This window comes from Sapajus apella, unplaced genomic scaffold (assembly GCF_009761245.1).
Source record: "Sapajus apella isolate SASKATOON/1434 unplaced genomic scaffold, GSC_monkey_1.0 scaffold49, whole genome shotgun sequence".
Taxonomy (NCBI): domain Eukaryota; kingdom Metazoa; phylum Chordata; class Mammalia; order Primates; family Cebidae; genus Sapajus; species Sapajus apella.
The window spans coordinates 10,379,612-10,396,520 of NW_022436989.1; the positions used below are offsets into that span (position 1 = coordinate 10,379,612).

The 16,909-nt window shown below is 38.4% G+C and overlaps 1 protein-coding gene and 1 long non-coding RNA gene across 13 annotated transcripts in view; both read right to left on the reverse strand.

Moving 5' to 3' along the window:
* The window catches only part of RYR2 (ryanodine receptor 2), a 784,407-nt gene that overhangs the window by 426,070 nt on the left and 341,428 nt on the right, over positions 1–16,909 (reverse strand). For all 12 annotated transcript variants that reach the window (XM_032242431.1, XM_032242430.1, XM_032242419.1 and 9 more), the window contains 2 exons: positions 16,287–16,386; positions 15,524–15,620 (listed from right to left, as the gene is read on the reverse strand). In XM_032242431.1, the coding sequence (XP_032098322.1) occupies positions 15,524–15,620; positions 16,287–16,386 (197 nt within the window). The remainder of the gene's footprint in view (positions 1–15,523; positions 15,621–16,286; positions 16,387–16,909) is intronic.
* LOC116526139 lies at positions 12,395–14,457 on the reverse strand. The gene is made up of 2 exons (XR_004257988.1): positions 14,121–14,457; positions 12,395–14,079 (listed from the first exon to the last, which is right to left on the reverse strand). It is a non-coding gene; the product is annotated as an uncharacterized LOC116526139 (long non-coding RNA).

Here is a 16,909-nt window from a genome sequence, read left to right on the forward strand (position 1 = left end):
TTACCCCAATCTCAAAGAATTGAGACAAATAACAACAAAAATCTCTTGAAACTAATAGACAATTATAGGAAAGTTGCAAGACACTACTATACAAAAATCAATTTCTTCTATACGGCAATGAACAATATGCATTTAAAGTTAAAAAATATTTATATTAACACCAAAAAATTAAATGCTTAAATGTAAATCTAATATAATGTATACAAAACTTAAATAAAGACAACTACAAAACTCTGATTTTAAAAGTCAAACAAAATCTAAATAAATAGAGAGATATTCTGTGTTCATAGACAGGAAGACTCAGTATTTTCAAGATGTCAGTTAGTTTAAAGCAATTGCAATCAAAATCCCAGTAAGCTATTTTGTAGATATTAACAAACTGATTCTAAAGTTTATATGAGAAGTGAAAGACCCAGAAGAAGAGCCAACACAATATTGAAGACGAATGGAGTTGGAAGACTGACACTATCTGATTTCAAGACTTACTATAAAGCTATAGTAATCAACACAGTATCATGTTGGTGAAAGAACAGATAAATAGGTCAGTGGAACAGGACAGAGAGCCTAGAAGTAGACCTCAACAAATACAGTACACTGATCTCTAACAAAGAATCAGTAATTCAATGGAAATTTTCCCCAAGTGGTGCTGAAAAGACTGAATATCCTATTGCAAAAAAAAAAAAAAAAAAAAAAAAAGGATCTAGACACAGACCACACACTTCATAAAAATTAACTCAAAATGGATCACAGACCTAATATGATAGAGAAAATGTAGTCTTTGCAACAAATAGTGCTAGAACAACTTGATACACATGTGTAGAAAAACAAATCTGGAACACACCTGACACTTTTCCACTAAATTTAGCTCAAAATGAACCATAGGCCTAAATGTACCACATAGGACTATAAAATGGCAGAAACTAACATAAGAGAAAATCTAGATGATGATGCATTTGACAGTGATGTTTTTAGAGATCAAGAGCATAATCCATGAAATAAAAAATTGGTAAGCTGGGCTTCATTAAAATTAAAAAATTCTGCTCTGCAAGAAAACACTATTAAGAGAATAAAAAATCAAGCCAGGGGCTGAAAGACAATATTTGCAAACACATAACTGGGAAAGGACTGGCATCCAAAATATGCAAAATTCAACAATAAAAATTCAAAAATCACCAAAATATCTGAGACCTCATTAAAGATACGCAGATGACAAGCATATAAAAAGACGCTCAATGTCATTTGTCATCATTTGCAACTTGAGGTGTCACCATGCATCTATTACAATGGCCAAAACCTGGAATACTGCAACCCTAAATTCTGGCAATGACCCCATTCATTGCTAGTGAGAATACAAAATGATACAGCCACTTTGGAAGACAGTTTTTCAGTTTCTTAAAAAGCTAAACATACTCTTACCAAGGGATTCACCAACTGTGCTCCTTGATATTTACCCAAATAAATTAGGTCTATACAAAACTTGCCTGTAAATATTAATAGCTTTTTTTTTTTTGAGGCAGAGTTTCACTCTTGTTGCCCAGGCTAGAGTGCAATGGCAGGATCTCTGCTCACTGCAACCTCCGCCTCCCAGGTTCAAGCAATTCTCCTGCCTCAGCCTCCTGAGTAGCTGTGATTACAGGTATGTGCCACCACGCCCGGCTACTTTTTATATTTATAGGAGAGACAGGGTTTCTTGATGTTGGTCAGGCTGGTCTTATACTCCTGACCTCAGGTGATCCACCCACCTCGGCCCCCCAAAGTGCTGGGATTACAGGTGTGAGCCACCTCACCCGGCCATTCATAGCTTTTAATTACCACAACTTGGAAGCAATCAAGATGTCTTCTGATATGTGAATAAGCTGTAATATATCCATTGGAATGTTTTTCGGTGATGTAAAGAAATTAGCTATCAAGTCATGAAAAGATACAGAGGAACCAGATATGCATATTTCTAAGTGAAAGAAGCCAGTTTGAAAGGGCTATAGCTATACGATTCCAATTATCTAACATTCTGAGAAAAGCAAAACTGTGGAGACAGTAAAAACAATTATTTTTGTCAGGAGTTCAGGGAAAGGAAGAAGGAATAAATGGAGAACAGGGAATTTTTAGGGCAGTGAAATTATTGTGTGTGATACTGCAACTGTAAATATATGTTATTAGTCAAAGCCAATAGAATGTACAACACTGAGTAAGCCTAATTTGGAGAATTAAGAATAACGTGTCAATACTGCTTTATCACTTATAACAAGAGTACCACATGACTACAAGATGTTAATAATAGGAAAACTGGTGAGGGAGAATTATCTGTGCTTTCTGCTCAATTTTCCTGAAAACCTAAAAGTATATAATAAAGTCTATTAATCCTTAAAAACTCATTAAGAAATCCAACACAACAAATATTAACATAGTAATACAAAATATATTAGGAATATACTAGCAGGGGAAAAAAAGGAGACAGTTTTTAAGGCATTTTTTTCCTCCAGAATATATAAAATTACACCAGGCTACCTCAAATAAACTTTGATTATTCTCTTTAAAAGAGAAGGATAGACAGCTACAAATGTGTATGTGTAAATGTTGCGAAAGTAAATAATATGAAGAACTATGATCTTTGTCTTCTTTCATATAAACAACAGTAAATTAGAAGTATAATTGCAATTAGCTAAAAACAAACACTAATTGCTTATCATTCATATTCTAGACACATGGGTATATATTTTAGGAAAAAGAAATATAAAACACCAAGGTTCCTGTATCCACGAATGTGCAGTTTAACGTGGTAAGAAAGACACGAAGAACAAACACTAGCCTATGTGGTAGTGTGGGGAAACTATCATATAAAGAGACGAGGGAGGGAGGGAAAGAGGGAAAAAGGGAGGGAAGGAGGGAGGAAGGGAGGAAGGAAGGAAGGAAGGAAGGAAAATGAAAGGACATAAATTGTCAAGAAGAGCTCTGGAAAGATTTTATGGGAGAGGTATTTGGGTTCACCCTTGGAGCTGAGTTAGGATTCCACATGCAAAGAAAAGAATCAGTATATGAGGAATGAGTGTGGCAGTCAGAGTGGAAAGGCTGCAGAATCTTGAACTAGAATGCTGCCATGTTGAAAGTGTAAGAATAACTCAGTGGCTGATGATCAGATGAAGACACAAAGTTAAAAAAATTTTCTCAAAGGGGATCACAAATCCACAAAGTTAAAGAGGATACAGAAATAAAGATAAGGAGATAGGATATTAATCTGAAAGCAACAGCACAACAGAACCCTCAAATCACAGTAAACAGGAAGGTGCACCCTTAAAATCGACATCAGCAAGAAAAACAAGTCTAATAAAGAAAAAAATTTAGCAATAAAATCAATAGGATTTAAAGTCCTTCTTTATCTTATTTCAAAAAAGAAAAGTCAAGGCAAAGGTTTGAGTATGGTAGACTGGTATATAAAACCAAGTTACTGTAAGAAGGAAAACATCTCTGACGGAATTAAATTAAGGTTGATATATTTGAATTGCCATCTCAAGTGAAATTTATGCAAACATATGCAGTAAGAACTTGAACATTTAGGATAGAAGCTCAGGAGAATGAGTCTGTGGGTTAGACTTGACAGTAATTCATAAAGTTCAGAGTTGAGGCTGTAAGAAAGAAAAGAATGAAAACATTTTGTTTCAAGGGCATTCCATTTGTGGATATATTTGAGGAGAGAATTGCATTTGACATAGCTGATCACCCCACTGCCCTTGACAATCGTGTGCTTTGACTCCAGGGTACCACACTTTCCAGGTTTGCCTTCAACATCACTCGCAGTTGCATCCTTTGCTAGATGCTCCTCATCTCTTCAATTTAGGGTCAGTCCTTTACTGTATGTGCTTATTCCCAAGGTGATGTCATATAGGATTTTTTCGTAGTCTATTCCTGTGTAACCAATTACCCCTGAGTTCCTGGCTGGTAAACACCACCATTTCTTATTCCACCATTCCATAGGCTGGAAGTCTGAGCATGGTACAGCTGGGTTCCCTGTTCAGGGTCTCAGGCTGAAATCAAAGTGTTGGCCAGGAGTACAATTGCTAAGCCACATGGTCATGCACATTCAGTTTTTTAAGGAACTGCCCAAATGTTTTCCAGAGTGGCTGTATCATTTTACGAGCAATATATGAGTTATCCAGTTTCTCTGCGTTCTCACCAGCATGTGGCTGTCAATATTTTTGCTTGAGTCATTCTGATAAGCACATAGCGGTATCTCATTGTGATCTTAATTTGCATTTCTATAATGGGTCATAGTGCTGAACATATTTCTACGTGCTTATTTGCAATCTGTGTAACCTCTTTTGCCAATAGCCATCATGGTTTTTGCCTATTTTCTAATTGGATTGTTTGTATTTTACTGTTGAGCTTTGAGGATTCTTTATGTATTTTAGATACTAGTTCATTATCAGATACATGGTTTACAAATATTTTCTTCCAGTCTGTAGCTTGTCTTTTTACCCTCTCCATGTGGATTTTTACAGAGCAAAACACACTTTCTCATTTTGATGAATTGTAAACTAAAAATAAAACACTAAGCCCCTCAACTGACTGAGCAGGTCCTCTCTTGGCTGTGGACCTGAAAAACTGAGAATCCTGAAAAACAGCGATCTGGCCGTGAGGAGACAAGAGGTCAGGCATATCTTATATTATCCCCTTTCCTTTTGGAGTGTAGACACAATGACTGGCCGGCATTCATGTGAAAATAGAGCCCAGAAGACTGACAGAACAGACACTTTGTGACAATAAGATACCAAATTATAAACAGGACATAAGGCCAGGGAAGACAAGAGTTGAGGCCCCCATCCCACAGGTCACTCAGACCCAGGGTACTGGTGAACAGACTTCCTTATCTTACCTTAAACATGACTTTCTGCTGACTCAAAATGTTTAGACAAAGCATTACTCCCTTAACAAATTGCAAATTAAAGAATCTTTGAACCCATATATGACCTGTAAACCACCACTTTAAGATATCCCACCTTTTGGCCGGGTGCGGTGGCTCACGCCTATAATCCCAGCACCTTTGGAGGCCAAGGCAGGTAGATCATGAGGTCAGGAGATTGAGACCACCCTGGACAATGTGGTGAACTTCTGTCTCTATTATAATACAAAAATTAGCTGGGTGTGGTGGCGCAGGCCTGTAATCCCAGCTACTTGGGAGGCAGAGGCAGGAGAATTGCTTGAGCCTGGGAGGCAGAGGTTGCAGTAAGCTGAGATCGCGCCACTGCACTCCAGCCTGGCGACAGAGCGAAACTCTGTCTCAAAAAAAAAAAAAAAAAAGATATCCCACCTTTTTAGGTGAGGCTGATGCATAACCTCCATGTATTGACTCATGACTTGGCCTGTAACTTCTGCTTCCCCAGAATGTATAAAACAGAGTTGTGACATGGCTGCCTTGGGACCGTTTACTCCAGGCTTCTTGAGTTTGTGTTTTTCCCTGGGCTACAGTCACCATATCAACTTAGAATACACCTCTGTAGAATACTTTATAGAGTGTGTTTTCTCTGTTAATTCATATCTATCTATATCTATATCTATATCTATGTCTATATCTATATATATTTTGAGACAGAGTCTTGCTCTGTCAGCCAGGCTGGAGTGCAGCAGCAGAATCTCAGCTCACTGCAACCTCCACCTCCTGGATTCAAGCATTCTCCTGTCTCAGCCTCCCGAGTAGCTGGTATTATAGGTATGCACCACCACGTTCGGCTAATTCGTGTATTTTTTAATAGAGATGGGGCTTCATCATGTTGACCAGGCTGGTCTCAAACTCCTGACCTCAGGTGATCCACTCGCTTCAGCCTCCCAAGTGATGGGATGACAGGCATGAGCCCCTGCATCCAGCCTCGTTTTTTCTTTTATAGACATGCTTTTGGTGTCAAGTTTAAGAACTCTATGATCTGATCCCAAAGATTTTTTTCGATCTGCTTTTTTTTCTTTAAAACTTTTACATTTGTTTTCCTAAAAGTCTTTGTTTCATATTTAAGTCCGCGATCTATTTTGAATTAGGTTTGATATAAAATGTGAAGTTTAGGTCCAGGTTCTTTTTTACATATGTATGGAAGTCCAGTTGCTCCATGTGAATGTCTTTTAAGTCTAATGTCTCCTTTTTCTCTCTGAGGCAATCCTCTTTCCTTTCTGTCCAAGACATTAAGCATAACAATCACCTTAGATTTAGTCTCTAGGGACTGAAAGTCGGGAAGAGAGATGCCTTGTAGAAAACTTAGGCTTTCTGCCAAGTCTCATACCTCCCATTAGGCAAAGAAACACAGGGACTGCTGGCTGCTTAAATGGGAAGAAAGAATAGAGAAAATGCTGGGAGAAAACATAATTTAACATCACAAAAATTGTTCATGTTGGAAAGTATGAAAATTTTCTAAGGAAGAGACTCTGTAGCATATATTAGATTCTCAACGATATCCACAACCCCAAAAATGCTTTAAATTACTATCACCAAGGTTCAGATTCCTGTTCTATTGGTCCAGAGACTATTCCAGTATGTAGAGTCACTCACTTGAAGTCAAAGTATTTTCAATATAGATGACTTAACCAAGCATATTGGAGTTATTCATAGTCCTCAAAAATAGTTTTCTACTCACCCAGGTTGTTAGACTGATTTACTGAGAGGGCTTTCCTTCCTCTCCCCTAATTGCTGGCAGATAACAATCCTTCAGGAATTGACAAAATAATATAAATGGGGGACCTTAAAACCAAGAGTGATTCTCTATACAGCCATTTTTAAGCAAATTTACATTAAAGTGCATTAGTTATTTTTTCTCCATTTCTTTTTTCACAAATAAAAAACAATAAGCATTTGTATGCAGATTCCCATATATACCTCCCTATGCAAAAGGCATGCAAGAAATGAATGGCACAAGAGGATGTGGAGAAATAGGAACACTTTTACACTGTTGGTGGGAGTGTAAATTAGTTCAACCATTGTGGAAGACAGTGTGGCGATTCCTCAAGGACCTAGACATAGAAATTCCATTTGACCCAGCAATCCCATTACTGGGTATATATCCAAAGGATTATAAATCGTTCTACTATAAGGACACATGCACACGAATGTTCATTGCAGCACTGTTTACAATAGCAAAGACCTGGAACCAACCCAAATGCCCATCGATGATAGACTGGACAGGGAAAATGTGGCACATATACACCATGGAATATTATGCAGCCATCAAAAACGATGAGTTCGTGTCCTTTGTAGGGGCATGGATGAACCTGGAAACCATCATTCTCAGCAAACTGACACAAGAACAGAAAATCAAACATCACATGTTCTCACTCATAGGTGGGTGTTGAACAATGAGAACACATGGACACAGGGAAGGGAGCACTATACACGGGGGTCTGTTGGGGGGAAACAGGGAAGGGACAGTGGGGGGTGGGGAGTTGGGGAGAGATAGCATGGGAAGAAATGCCAGGTATAGGTGAAGGGGAGGAAGGCAGCAAATCACACTGCCACGTGTGTACCTATGCAACAATCTTGCATGTTCTTCACATGTACCCCAAAACCTAAAATGCAATTAAAAAAAAAAAAAAGAAATGAATGGCACAACCATGGCTGAAAACTGAATGGAAGAGACGAATATGCAGATCAATACGGGTAACCAGTGGCGCTGTGGGATGGGGAAAGTTAAAGGCAGTCCTCAATCAAGTTAACTTGGGCTGGGTTCACGTCCAACTAGACCCTCGTATTTAAATGCAAGTAGGAATTGTCTGAAAAACAGCTACAGTCACCCACAATCACTCACCTGTAACTCCCACTTAGAGTTGATACTGAATAGCAGGTTCAAACTGATTAGTGAAAAGAAAAGCTTTTTCATTAACTTTATAGGCTGACAAAAATATCACTTCAAAATCAAAGGTCAACAAAGATTTGACTGATCTTTCTCATATGGTTGAATGGTAAAATATGTTTTCTACCATTTAATTTTTATAAAAACTATAAATGGCTTCTCCCAGATTAACATTCACTTCATCCTGAATATAGTGTTGTTGAGATCTTAAAAGGTGATGATATGGTTTGGATTCATGTCCCCGCCCAAATCTCACACTGAATTATAATCCCCAATGTTAGCGGAGGGGTCTGATAGGAGGTGACTGGATCATAGGCACAGATTTCCCCCGGCTACTCTCCAGTCCTGTAAGACGTGCCTCCTTCCCATTCAGCTTCTGCTATGATTGTAAGCTTCCTGAGGTGTCTCCGGCCATGCTTCCTACACAGTCTGCAGAACCGTGAGCCAATTAAAACTCCTGCCTTATAAATTACCCAGTTTCAGCTATTTCTTTATAGCAGTGTGTGAATAGACTACACAGATGGTGAATTCCAGAAAGACAGGGGCTGGGCCTCAGACATGTTTTTACACCCGGCACACACCAAAAAGGTCTCGGCTGTCCAAGTCCCTCAATAAATATTAAAGGAATTGAGTTGAAGTGACTGAAAAGCAGACCCAGCCTTAAAAGGTGATTTCAGAGCGAAATAAGTGTTTCAGTTGACACACTTTCATAGGAGGATTTCTGCTGCTGTTACCTTTGGGAGCATGTGGCTGGGCAGCTGAGCCACAGGCAGGAGCTAAAGCAGTTGGCGAGTCTCTTCCTATTAACAAATCAAGAAGTACTTGCCCAACCAGCATCTCAAGAAGCATTACTTATTTATTCAGGGGCTGAGTTTGTGACGATAGCCCCATTCAAGTTGCTGCACGAGGGAAAATAGGTATATTTTGAGGTGACACCTCCTCATAAAATGCGAATGAATCAGCATGGATTTGAAACAACAATACCCTTACACTTTGAATCACTTTGAAAGAATCCTGTAAGTAGGACGAGAGCAGAAAAACAACAAGATACAGGTTGTTATCTTTACTTTGCACCCCATGCAGGATACAGTACAACCATAAAGGCACCTGGAAATTTAAAAAAGAAGATGCTTCTCTTTTTTTCTTCTGAAAGATATTGCTTACATCCAGATTAGGTTAATAAACCCAATGTAGACAAGTCATGTTCTGAAATTTTAATGGAGAAAATAATTGAGAGATTTCTTTTTGTATAATGCTGATTTTAATCTATTGTCTTTTTCTATTCATATACTCTACATGCATCAAATGTCTCATGTTTTTTTCATTTTTACTAAGATCTGACAACTCAAATTCCTATGAATATTTTCCATCGTCTGTGTTAAAAGCCCACATTTTAATGCAGTCATTCTAGCCAGCTCATGCCTTGAGAGTGCGGCTCTAGACCAGGTCAGGCTGCTAGAACATGACAAACTACAGCAGCTACTGTGCTCTCTGCAATCAGCAAGGACTTTAAGTTTGGGGGGAAAAAATCAAATCTCTCCCAAGGGAGAAGAGGCAAAGAGCAGAAGGTAGCTCTCCTTTATGTGCTGACTCTTCCATCAGGACTGTTTAGCGAACTCATCTGACTCTCAGTTCCAGGCTGAAAAGATACATGCAGGAGGTGAAGATAGAGAAAAGGAAGTAAAGCCCTCATAGGATAAACTTTATCCTTGACCATTTTGGAGAACAACAGAGTAGCTTTCAAAGCTTCTTCCTAGGTCACGACCAAAGGCATACAAATATCCTCACAAGGATATTAGTCATCCAGTTGTGTACACAGATATAAACTATGCATCTCTTTCTGAGCCAGACGGAGAGACATTGAATTCATTACATCCAATCCATCTCATGCCTTATCAATTATTTACAACTAAAGCTCATTAAATCATCATAATATTAAAAGGGGCATGGAGGTAAAAATACTGTCATGCATACACATGGCATAGATTTTCTCTGCTGAGCCACATTTTGGAAAGCAAATTTGGCATTGTTTCCAGATATTGTCAGAAACTATGACTTAATTGTCCTGCATTTGAAAGTAACAAGACACAGCAAGCTTATGCCAAGAGTAATGCCAGATAAGGTGGAGGAAGAACAACCTTTCCTCTCCCCACCTCTCCCTCTTACCACCCCACAAAAAGTAACACACCCAGGAACACTCTCCACCCCCTTCCATGCATTACTTTTCTCCTTAGCTCTTATCATCACCTAATGCATTTTTATCTGTGTATATGTGGGGAAGTTATGAATTTATAAGCATATTTATTGTCATATATGCCCGCTAGATTGTAAACTTCTTGAGAAAGTAACCTTCGTAACTTTTTTATATACTACTATAGCCCCAGCACCCCAAAAATAATAGTCATTCTATAAATTCTTATTGAATCAACAAAACTAGTTTCAAGACTGCAAACCTGTTTTTAACATAACGCCATTCAAACAATGTTTCCTTAATAGGTTTCCAAACTAAAGGCCCCAAATAATCTTTCCCTAATGAATCCATTTTAAACTGTATTACTGTAAAAGCATGGCAGGGTTCATTCACAGAGTGCACATGGAATCCATAAATAAGTTATGTGCACACCAAGGAAATGCCATTGTTGATATTTTAGTATATTTACATAAAATTTTGGATGGAAATAATGAGATGCAATCTAGAAACAAAATCTAGAACAGAAAATACTCTCCACATAAAATCTTTCAGGCTTGAAATAAAATTTAGTAATCAAATTTCAAGCCTCCAGAATGAAAGTCTATTTTTTTAAAGTTTTTATTGTTAAGTTTTGTGGGTATGCAGTAGGTACATATATTTATGGGGTACATGAGATGCCTTGATGCAGGCATACCATGCATAATAATCACTTCAGGACAAATGGGGGATTCATCACTTCAAGTATTGATCCTTTATGTTACAAACAATTCAATTATACTCTTAGTTATTTTAAAATGTATAATAAATTGATTGTTGGCTGTAGTTACCCTATTGTGCAAAAGTCTATTTTTAAAGCAATAATTAAAACATGATTGACAAGGGATGCTGACACATCCCTTCCCAGCTACCAGACTAGCTCCTCTTTAACTCATTCTATCTCACTAATTAAAGAGTTTAATAAGAACTAAAAAGTTATCACACTATGGTTAATACTTATGGGATCTCTCCCTTTTACCTGACTGCTCACAACCACTATACATTGTATTTTTACTATTTTTATTGTTGTTTAGACAAGTTGTCTACTAGTCTTTTTTTTTTTTTTCTGAGATGGAGTTTTGCTCTGTCGCCAGGCTGGAGTGCAATGGCACGATCTTGGCTCACTGCAACCTCTGCCTCCCAGGTTCAAGCAATTCCCCTACCTCAGCCTCATGAGTAGCTGGGACTACAAGCACGTGGCTAAGTTTTTGTATTTTAATAGAGACAGGGTTTCGCCCTGTAAACCAGATGGTCTCGATCTCCTGACCTCATGATCTGCTCGACTTGGCCTCCCAAAGTGCTGGGATTATAGGCATAAGCCACCACGCCTGGCCCCTACTAGTCATTTTAGAGCTATTTGTCTTCCTGAAAAAAAAATCACAAGTAACTTAAAACAATAGTGATGCTGTATTTCATGAACATGTCAGAATTTAATCCATAAAAGCAAAATGGGCAGGAAGCATGAGAAAAAAAAAATATATATATATATAGTTTAACTCTGATAGGACTCATCTCCAATTCAGTTCTTCTTAATTTAATAGCTCTATGTGCTCTTCATTCTAAGAGCTTTATTAATATTCTTCAGGAGAATGAATAGCTAACCACACACACATACATATCTAAATGTGAAAAGGAAGGTAAATATAACTCTACTGATATCCAGACTCATAAAGCCCATAATTGAGCTAGATTTTCAATAGCTACAATTACAGTTATGTATATTAAACAACTGTCAATGGAAGAAAGCAGGAACAGGTGGACAGCTACATGTAGAAACACAGCACGTGTGAGCAGACTACTCCTAAGTCACTCAGAGGTAAACATGTCTTCTGGCCATTTCCTTCATAGTTTCCACTATGTCTTATCACAAAGTAAATTGGACTTTAGTTATTTAACTTTAACCACAGCATACGATTAACGAGTACAGCCAGATCACAATTACAGGAAAGAATTATAACGTAAAAGAAAATCTTATCTATTTCCCAGGAACTTCTCCAGCTTTCAAATCAGTGTCCAAAACTGACCTTACTTTTACTTCTTTTTCTAATGAATGAAAAAATGTATGTTTAGATCTTCATTATGCATTTCTGCCCCAGTACAGACTGATATCAAATAAAGAAAGACTGCTTCCAGGCTCGTCCTTTGCCTCCCCCAAGTTCCTTACAATGACCTAGGAAAATAACAGAGGGAGGTCGAAATTTTTCTAAACAATGATATTAACAAGATTTAGAAAAAGTGCTGTATAACTGTGAAATTCAAGGAATTATTTTTCTTATTCTATTCAGGTAATTGCTCAACCCCACTATCGTCAACACAAATGGTTATTTCTTAAGCAACATCCCTGTGGCTCCCTGCCACCGACTGCTGACTCATTTTCTCCCTCGAGTCATAATCTGGCATCCATTTTAATCCAATTTCACCCATGTAAATATGCTAGAAAAAGGGACGCAAACAAATGTGTTCTTACCACCATCACCGCCTACTGAGAGTCCTGATAGGTTGGTCTGATTACATACTGAGATTAAACTGACACTGAAGTGATCAACGTGAAATCAAGGATACCATTTGGAAAGGAGGAGCAGGCTTCAACATTATGCAAAAAGAAAGTGGGTCTAGAACATTATTAAAATATCTTTGAAATGTCCCCTAGATTTCTCTGCAATAATAACTAGCCATCTACAGGGTCTTCTTGGATCTAGTCTAGATTTTCTTCCTACACAGTGTATGCTCTACCATTCTGACATCCACATGCCCAGGGTCCCTCAGACTTTTCAAACATATCTGGCTAAATGCTGCCTCTTCAGTCTGAATCACAGGGATAATAACAACAACAAAAATTGTTTGATTTCTCAGTATGCATCCAGTATCTTATGTGTATTTTCTTGGTCTTTTTAATGGCCCCACAAAGGAGGAGATAACACTTAAGCTGCACTTTACAAAAAGGGAAAACCAATGTTTAAAGAAATGATGTCGCCTACATGAGTCACACAACTGGTAAGTGGCAGAGCAGAGCCCAATCCCAGACCTGCCTGGTTCTAGAGTCCATTGCCTTAACCACAAAGCTCTACAGTGTCTGTCGATAGAGCTAAAAGAGCTCTAAGAACCCCTTAGTCTAAGTCTTCCGTTTAACAAATCAGGGACTGAGGATCCAAAGACTCTCGCACAGCCTCTTACAAGCCCTAACTCCAAATGAATACATCATAGCATTTAACATATTCACAGCCCAGTCCTTTGGCTCCAATGACTAACTTACCTGGTTCCCCACTAAACCATCACTCTGGCTCTCTTGCTGACTCTTTCTCTAAACATCAGCATTCTGCAGGAATCCATCCTCAGCCTTCTGCCTGGTTAGGCCATGCCAGGGCTTTACAGCTTTCATAAGGTGATGCCCAAATTACTAAACACATCCAATCACAGCTCCTCCCTCTCTATCTGATGAACCTCTGATGAGCCCCATTCCTTTAAATATCCCCCTTACACTTGTAATTTACATCCCTCTCAAGCTTTGTTAAGTTAGACTCAGAAATCCGAATTTCCTACCTGATGTCTCATAGGCTTTGTACTCATCTATAAACAAAGTTTAACTCCACCTTTTATAGCAAACATGCACCATCTCCTGCCATCCTGAGTTCCATCTGCCTTCCCCAGGCAGAAACGAGATGGCGCTGGATCTGATACCTTCTCTCACAACCTGTATCCCGTTCTTCCCTAAGCCCATCGCTTTTAGCTAAATGTCTCTGATGCAAGCAAACCTCTCCATTTTGAAGGCACTCTCTGGGTTAAGTTCTTAGAGTCTGTCGCGTGAATTACTGCATTTCATTTCCCTGACTCAGATTCTCCCCACCTCTAATCTAAGTTCTCCTGGCCTAATGGAGTTATTATTTTAAAAGAGACCTAGCTATTCCATTCCAATCCCCACATCCCTTCCTAAGAACCTCAGAATAAAAGCCGGCCCACGGGAATGGCACTGAAGATCCTTCAAAGCTGACCAAACCACTCTCTCACCCACTTTCCACCTTTTCCTCCATTTTCCTCCTCATCGCTCTGGAATAATTGCTATTCCCAGAATATACCTCCTATCACTCTAGTTCTTAAGTTTATACTTCTGTTTGAAATTAAGTCCTTAATCCAGCTGCCTTAAAATCTCTGTTATCTTTTATGCAAACCCTATTTACATCAACATACACCATCGACATCTTCCTAAACCAACTGAAAGCGGCATTTTTAGGTTACGGAATGTTCCCACGGTCTGCATGTCACTCTTGACCACCATCTAGGTCTGCCTGGGAACAGAGGTTAAGGCCCAGTACCCAGGTCTCAGAGGGACTTTTACTGAGATTATGTAGCTGGTTAAATGCCTATTAATTTTCTAAATTTTCCCTAGATATTAAATTATAATAATAAATATTAACTAATAGTTACCTGTGTTCATGTTAATATGAGAAACGTCCACCACAAGATTTAGATACATAACAACAATCATAAAGGCTTCTTCTCTCACTGTAATCTCTTGCTTATATACTCATCTTACTACATTCATTAATTTGTGAGAGCGAGCAGAGGCAATCAAACTATCCTATTTTTATGGTTTTGTAATATTTGTGCACTTTTTTCAGTAGATTCAAGCCATTTTAATCTTGTCCCAGTGCCAAATAAATTAACAGGAGAGAGGTATTATATCACATTAAATATGAGAGAAAGTGATCAATTTTATCATCTGTACCAGTAAATGATAGGTCATAGAAAAGGGTACCAAAATTAGGCACAATTTGACAACTCTGACTTTGAAAATAATTTGAGATTAAACATTCTAAAAAGAAAATTAATCAAAACTAATGAGCATTTAATGAAGTTCTAAGTAGTTTAATGCAACATGGTCACTCTTCCCACTTTGTTTATTTTGTTTAGTGTTTCTTTTCTTTTCTTTTTTCTTTTTTTTTTTTTTTTGATGGGGTTTTGTTTTTGTTACCCAGGCTGGAGTGCAATTGCATGATCTCAGCTCACCACAACCTCCGCCTTCCAGGTTCAAGTGATTCTCCTGCCTCAGCCTCCTGAGTAGCTGGGATTATAGGCATACACCACCAAGCCAAGCTAATTTTGTATATTTAGTAGAGATGGTGTTTCTCCATGTTGGTCAGGCTGGTCTCGAACTCCCAACCTCAGGTGACCCACCCACCTCAGCCTTCCAAAGTGCTGGGATTACAGGCATGAGCCACTGCACCTGCCTGTTCAGTATTTCTTAATATGTTTAATTATGCAAAAATGTTCAGTTCTTCTATTGGTAGGTAATAGAAACATAACATGAGAAAAAGCTACGGAGGTCAACGAATGGAAAACTTCCATGAACAAATGAATGTCAGTAGCCCATCTTGTATAATGCCAATGGCCTGAACAGATGGATTGCTAATTTTTTTTAGAAAACATTACATCAAGGCAAAATAGTGTAAGTCTCAAGGCACTGAGCTCGGGTACCAACCTCCGCTGCTCTTCACCATGCTCTCCTGAAGGGACAGTGAGACACTCGTCCATGTGTCCATGAAGCAACCTGAGGACATCACCACCAATGAGATACCCTGTAAGGATTAAAAATCATTCAGGTTTGGACTGTCAGGGTCAGATGTTGATAGCTGGACAGATCATCTACTCTAGTGAGTCTTAAGGACCTGGCCAAGGTCACAGAGATAGACGGCGTCTACCGCTCCCTCTGAGTCCCGAGTACCCAAGTCCTACAATTAAGGAAATTCCCACTAAAAGACATGACCTCAAACACATAAAATCCTCTGTTAAGCATACAAACATGTATAGAATCAGATGTGAACCTATGTAAGTTGGAATAACCAGAACATATGCAGATATTTCCCTAGAAAACCCTGCTTCATTATAAAATTCATGATCCAGCCGACCCCAGAAAACAAGAAATGTTGACATTAGTCCAACTAGGCAATACCCTGAGGTCAAAAAATTGAAGAGAACAATCCAAAGGAGGCTATCACAGAAGACACAGACAAATAAACAGAAGCTGACAGTTGCATAAAAATAAGGGAAGATTAATCTTTACCCAAGCTTCATTTTCAAAACAGCAATTTAAACAAGATCCTCAAATGTCAGGTATCTGCATTACAGAATATTTAGACACACACAAAAAAGCTCTAATTAACAATCAGTTCATTATCACAATTACAAAGATGACTGTCAACTGTGCATCAAGGACAGGCCTTCTAATTGAAGTGAGTTTTTACCTTGGGCTGCCTCACTTCCTGAGCTGATTGGGGCCACGCTCCAGAGAGTCTGCTGGAAAGCAGCATCCACGTGTAAGCTGCCGTTGCCGTAAGACAAGTGCTGTATCAAGAGGCAAAAGGAGGCATCACTTCAGGCTCTGGTAAGATGTTACATGTAAACGCTTCTAACAATGCAAACTTAACATTGCTGATTTGGATATGTTCATAGAGAACATCTGTTTCAACCTGTCATCCAAGAATCAAAAAACTAGTCAGAAGAAAAGAAGTTCGTCTCTGAATTTAGAAATTTTTAAACTTCATTCTAACAGTTACTGACTTACGTCAATAATCAAAATATGTATAAATGAATATACTAAATAAATTTATTTGAAACATGCTATTTTTGTTTTAAGGATTATTGATGAACAAAATGGGCACTTGAAATTATAATCAGGTCTTCTGCATATCACACTCTTACAGTTTTTTGATGACAAAATAAGTAAAATCTATTGGACTAATTTTAAGGAGTCTTCATTTTATGAAGTCCTTAGGCACCTTACGGGGTCTTTGAGTCCTTCAGGAACTGTTATCTGTAATTTGATACAACAGCCATTAGATGGCGATATTTCCTAAAAGCTATCTAA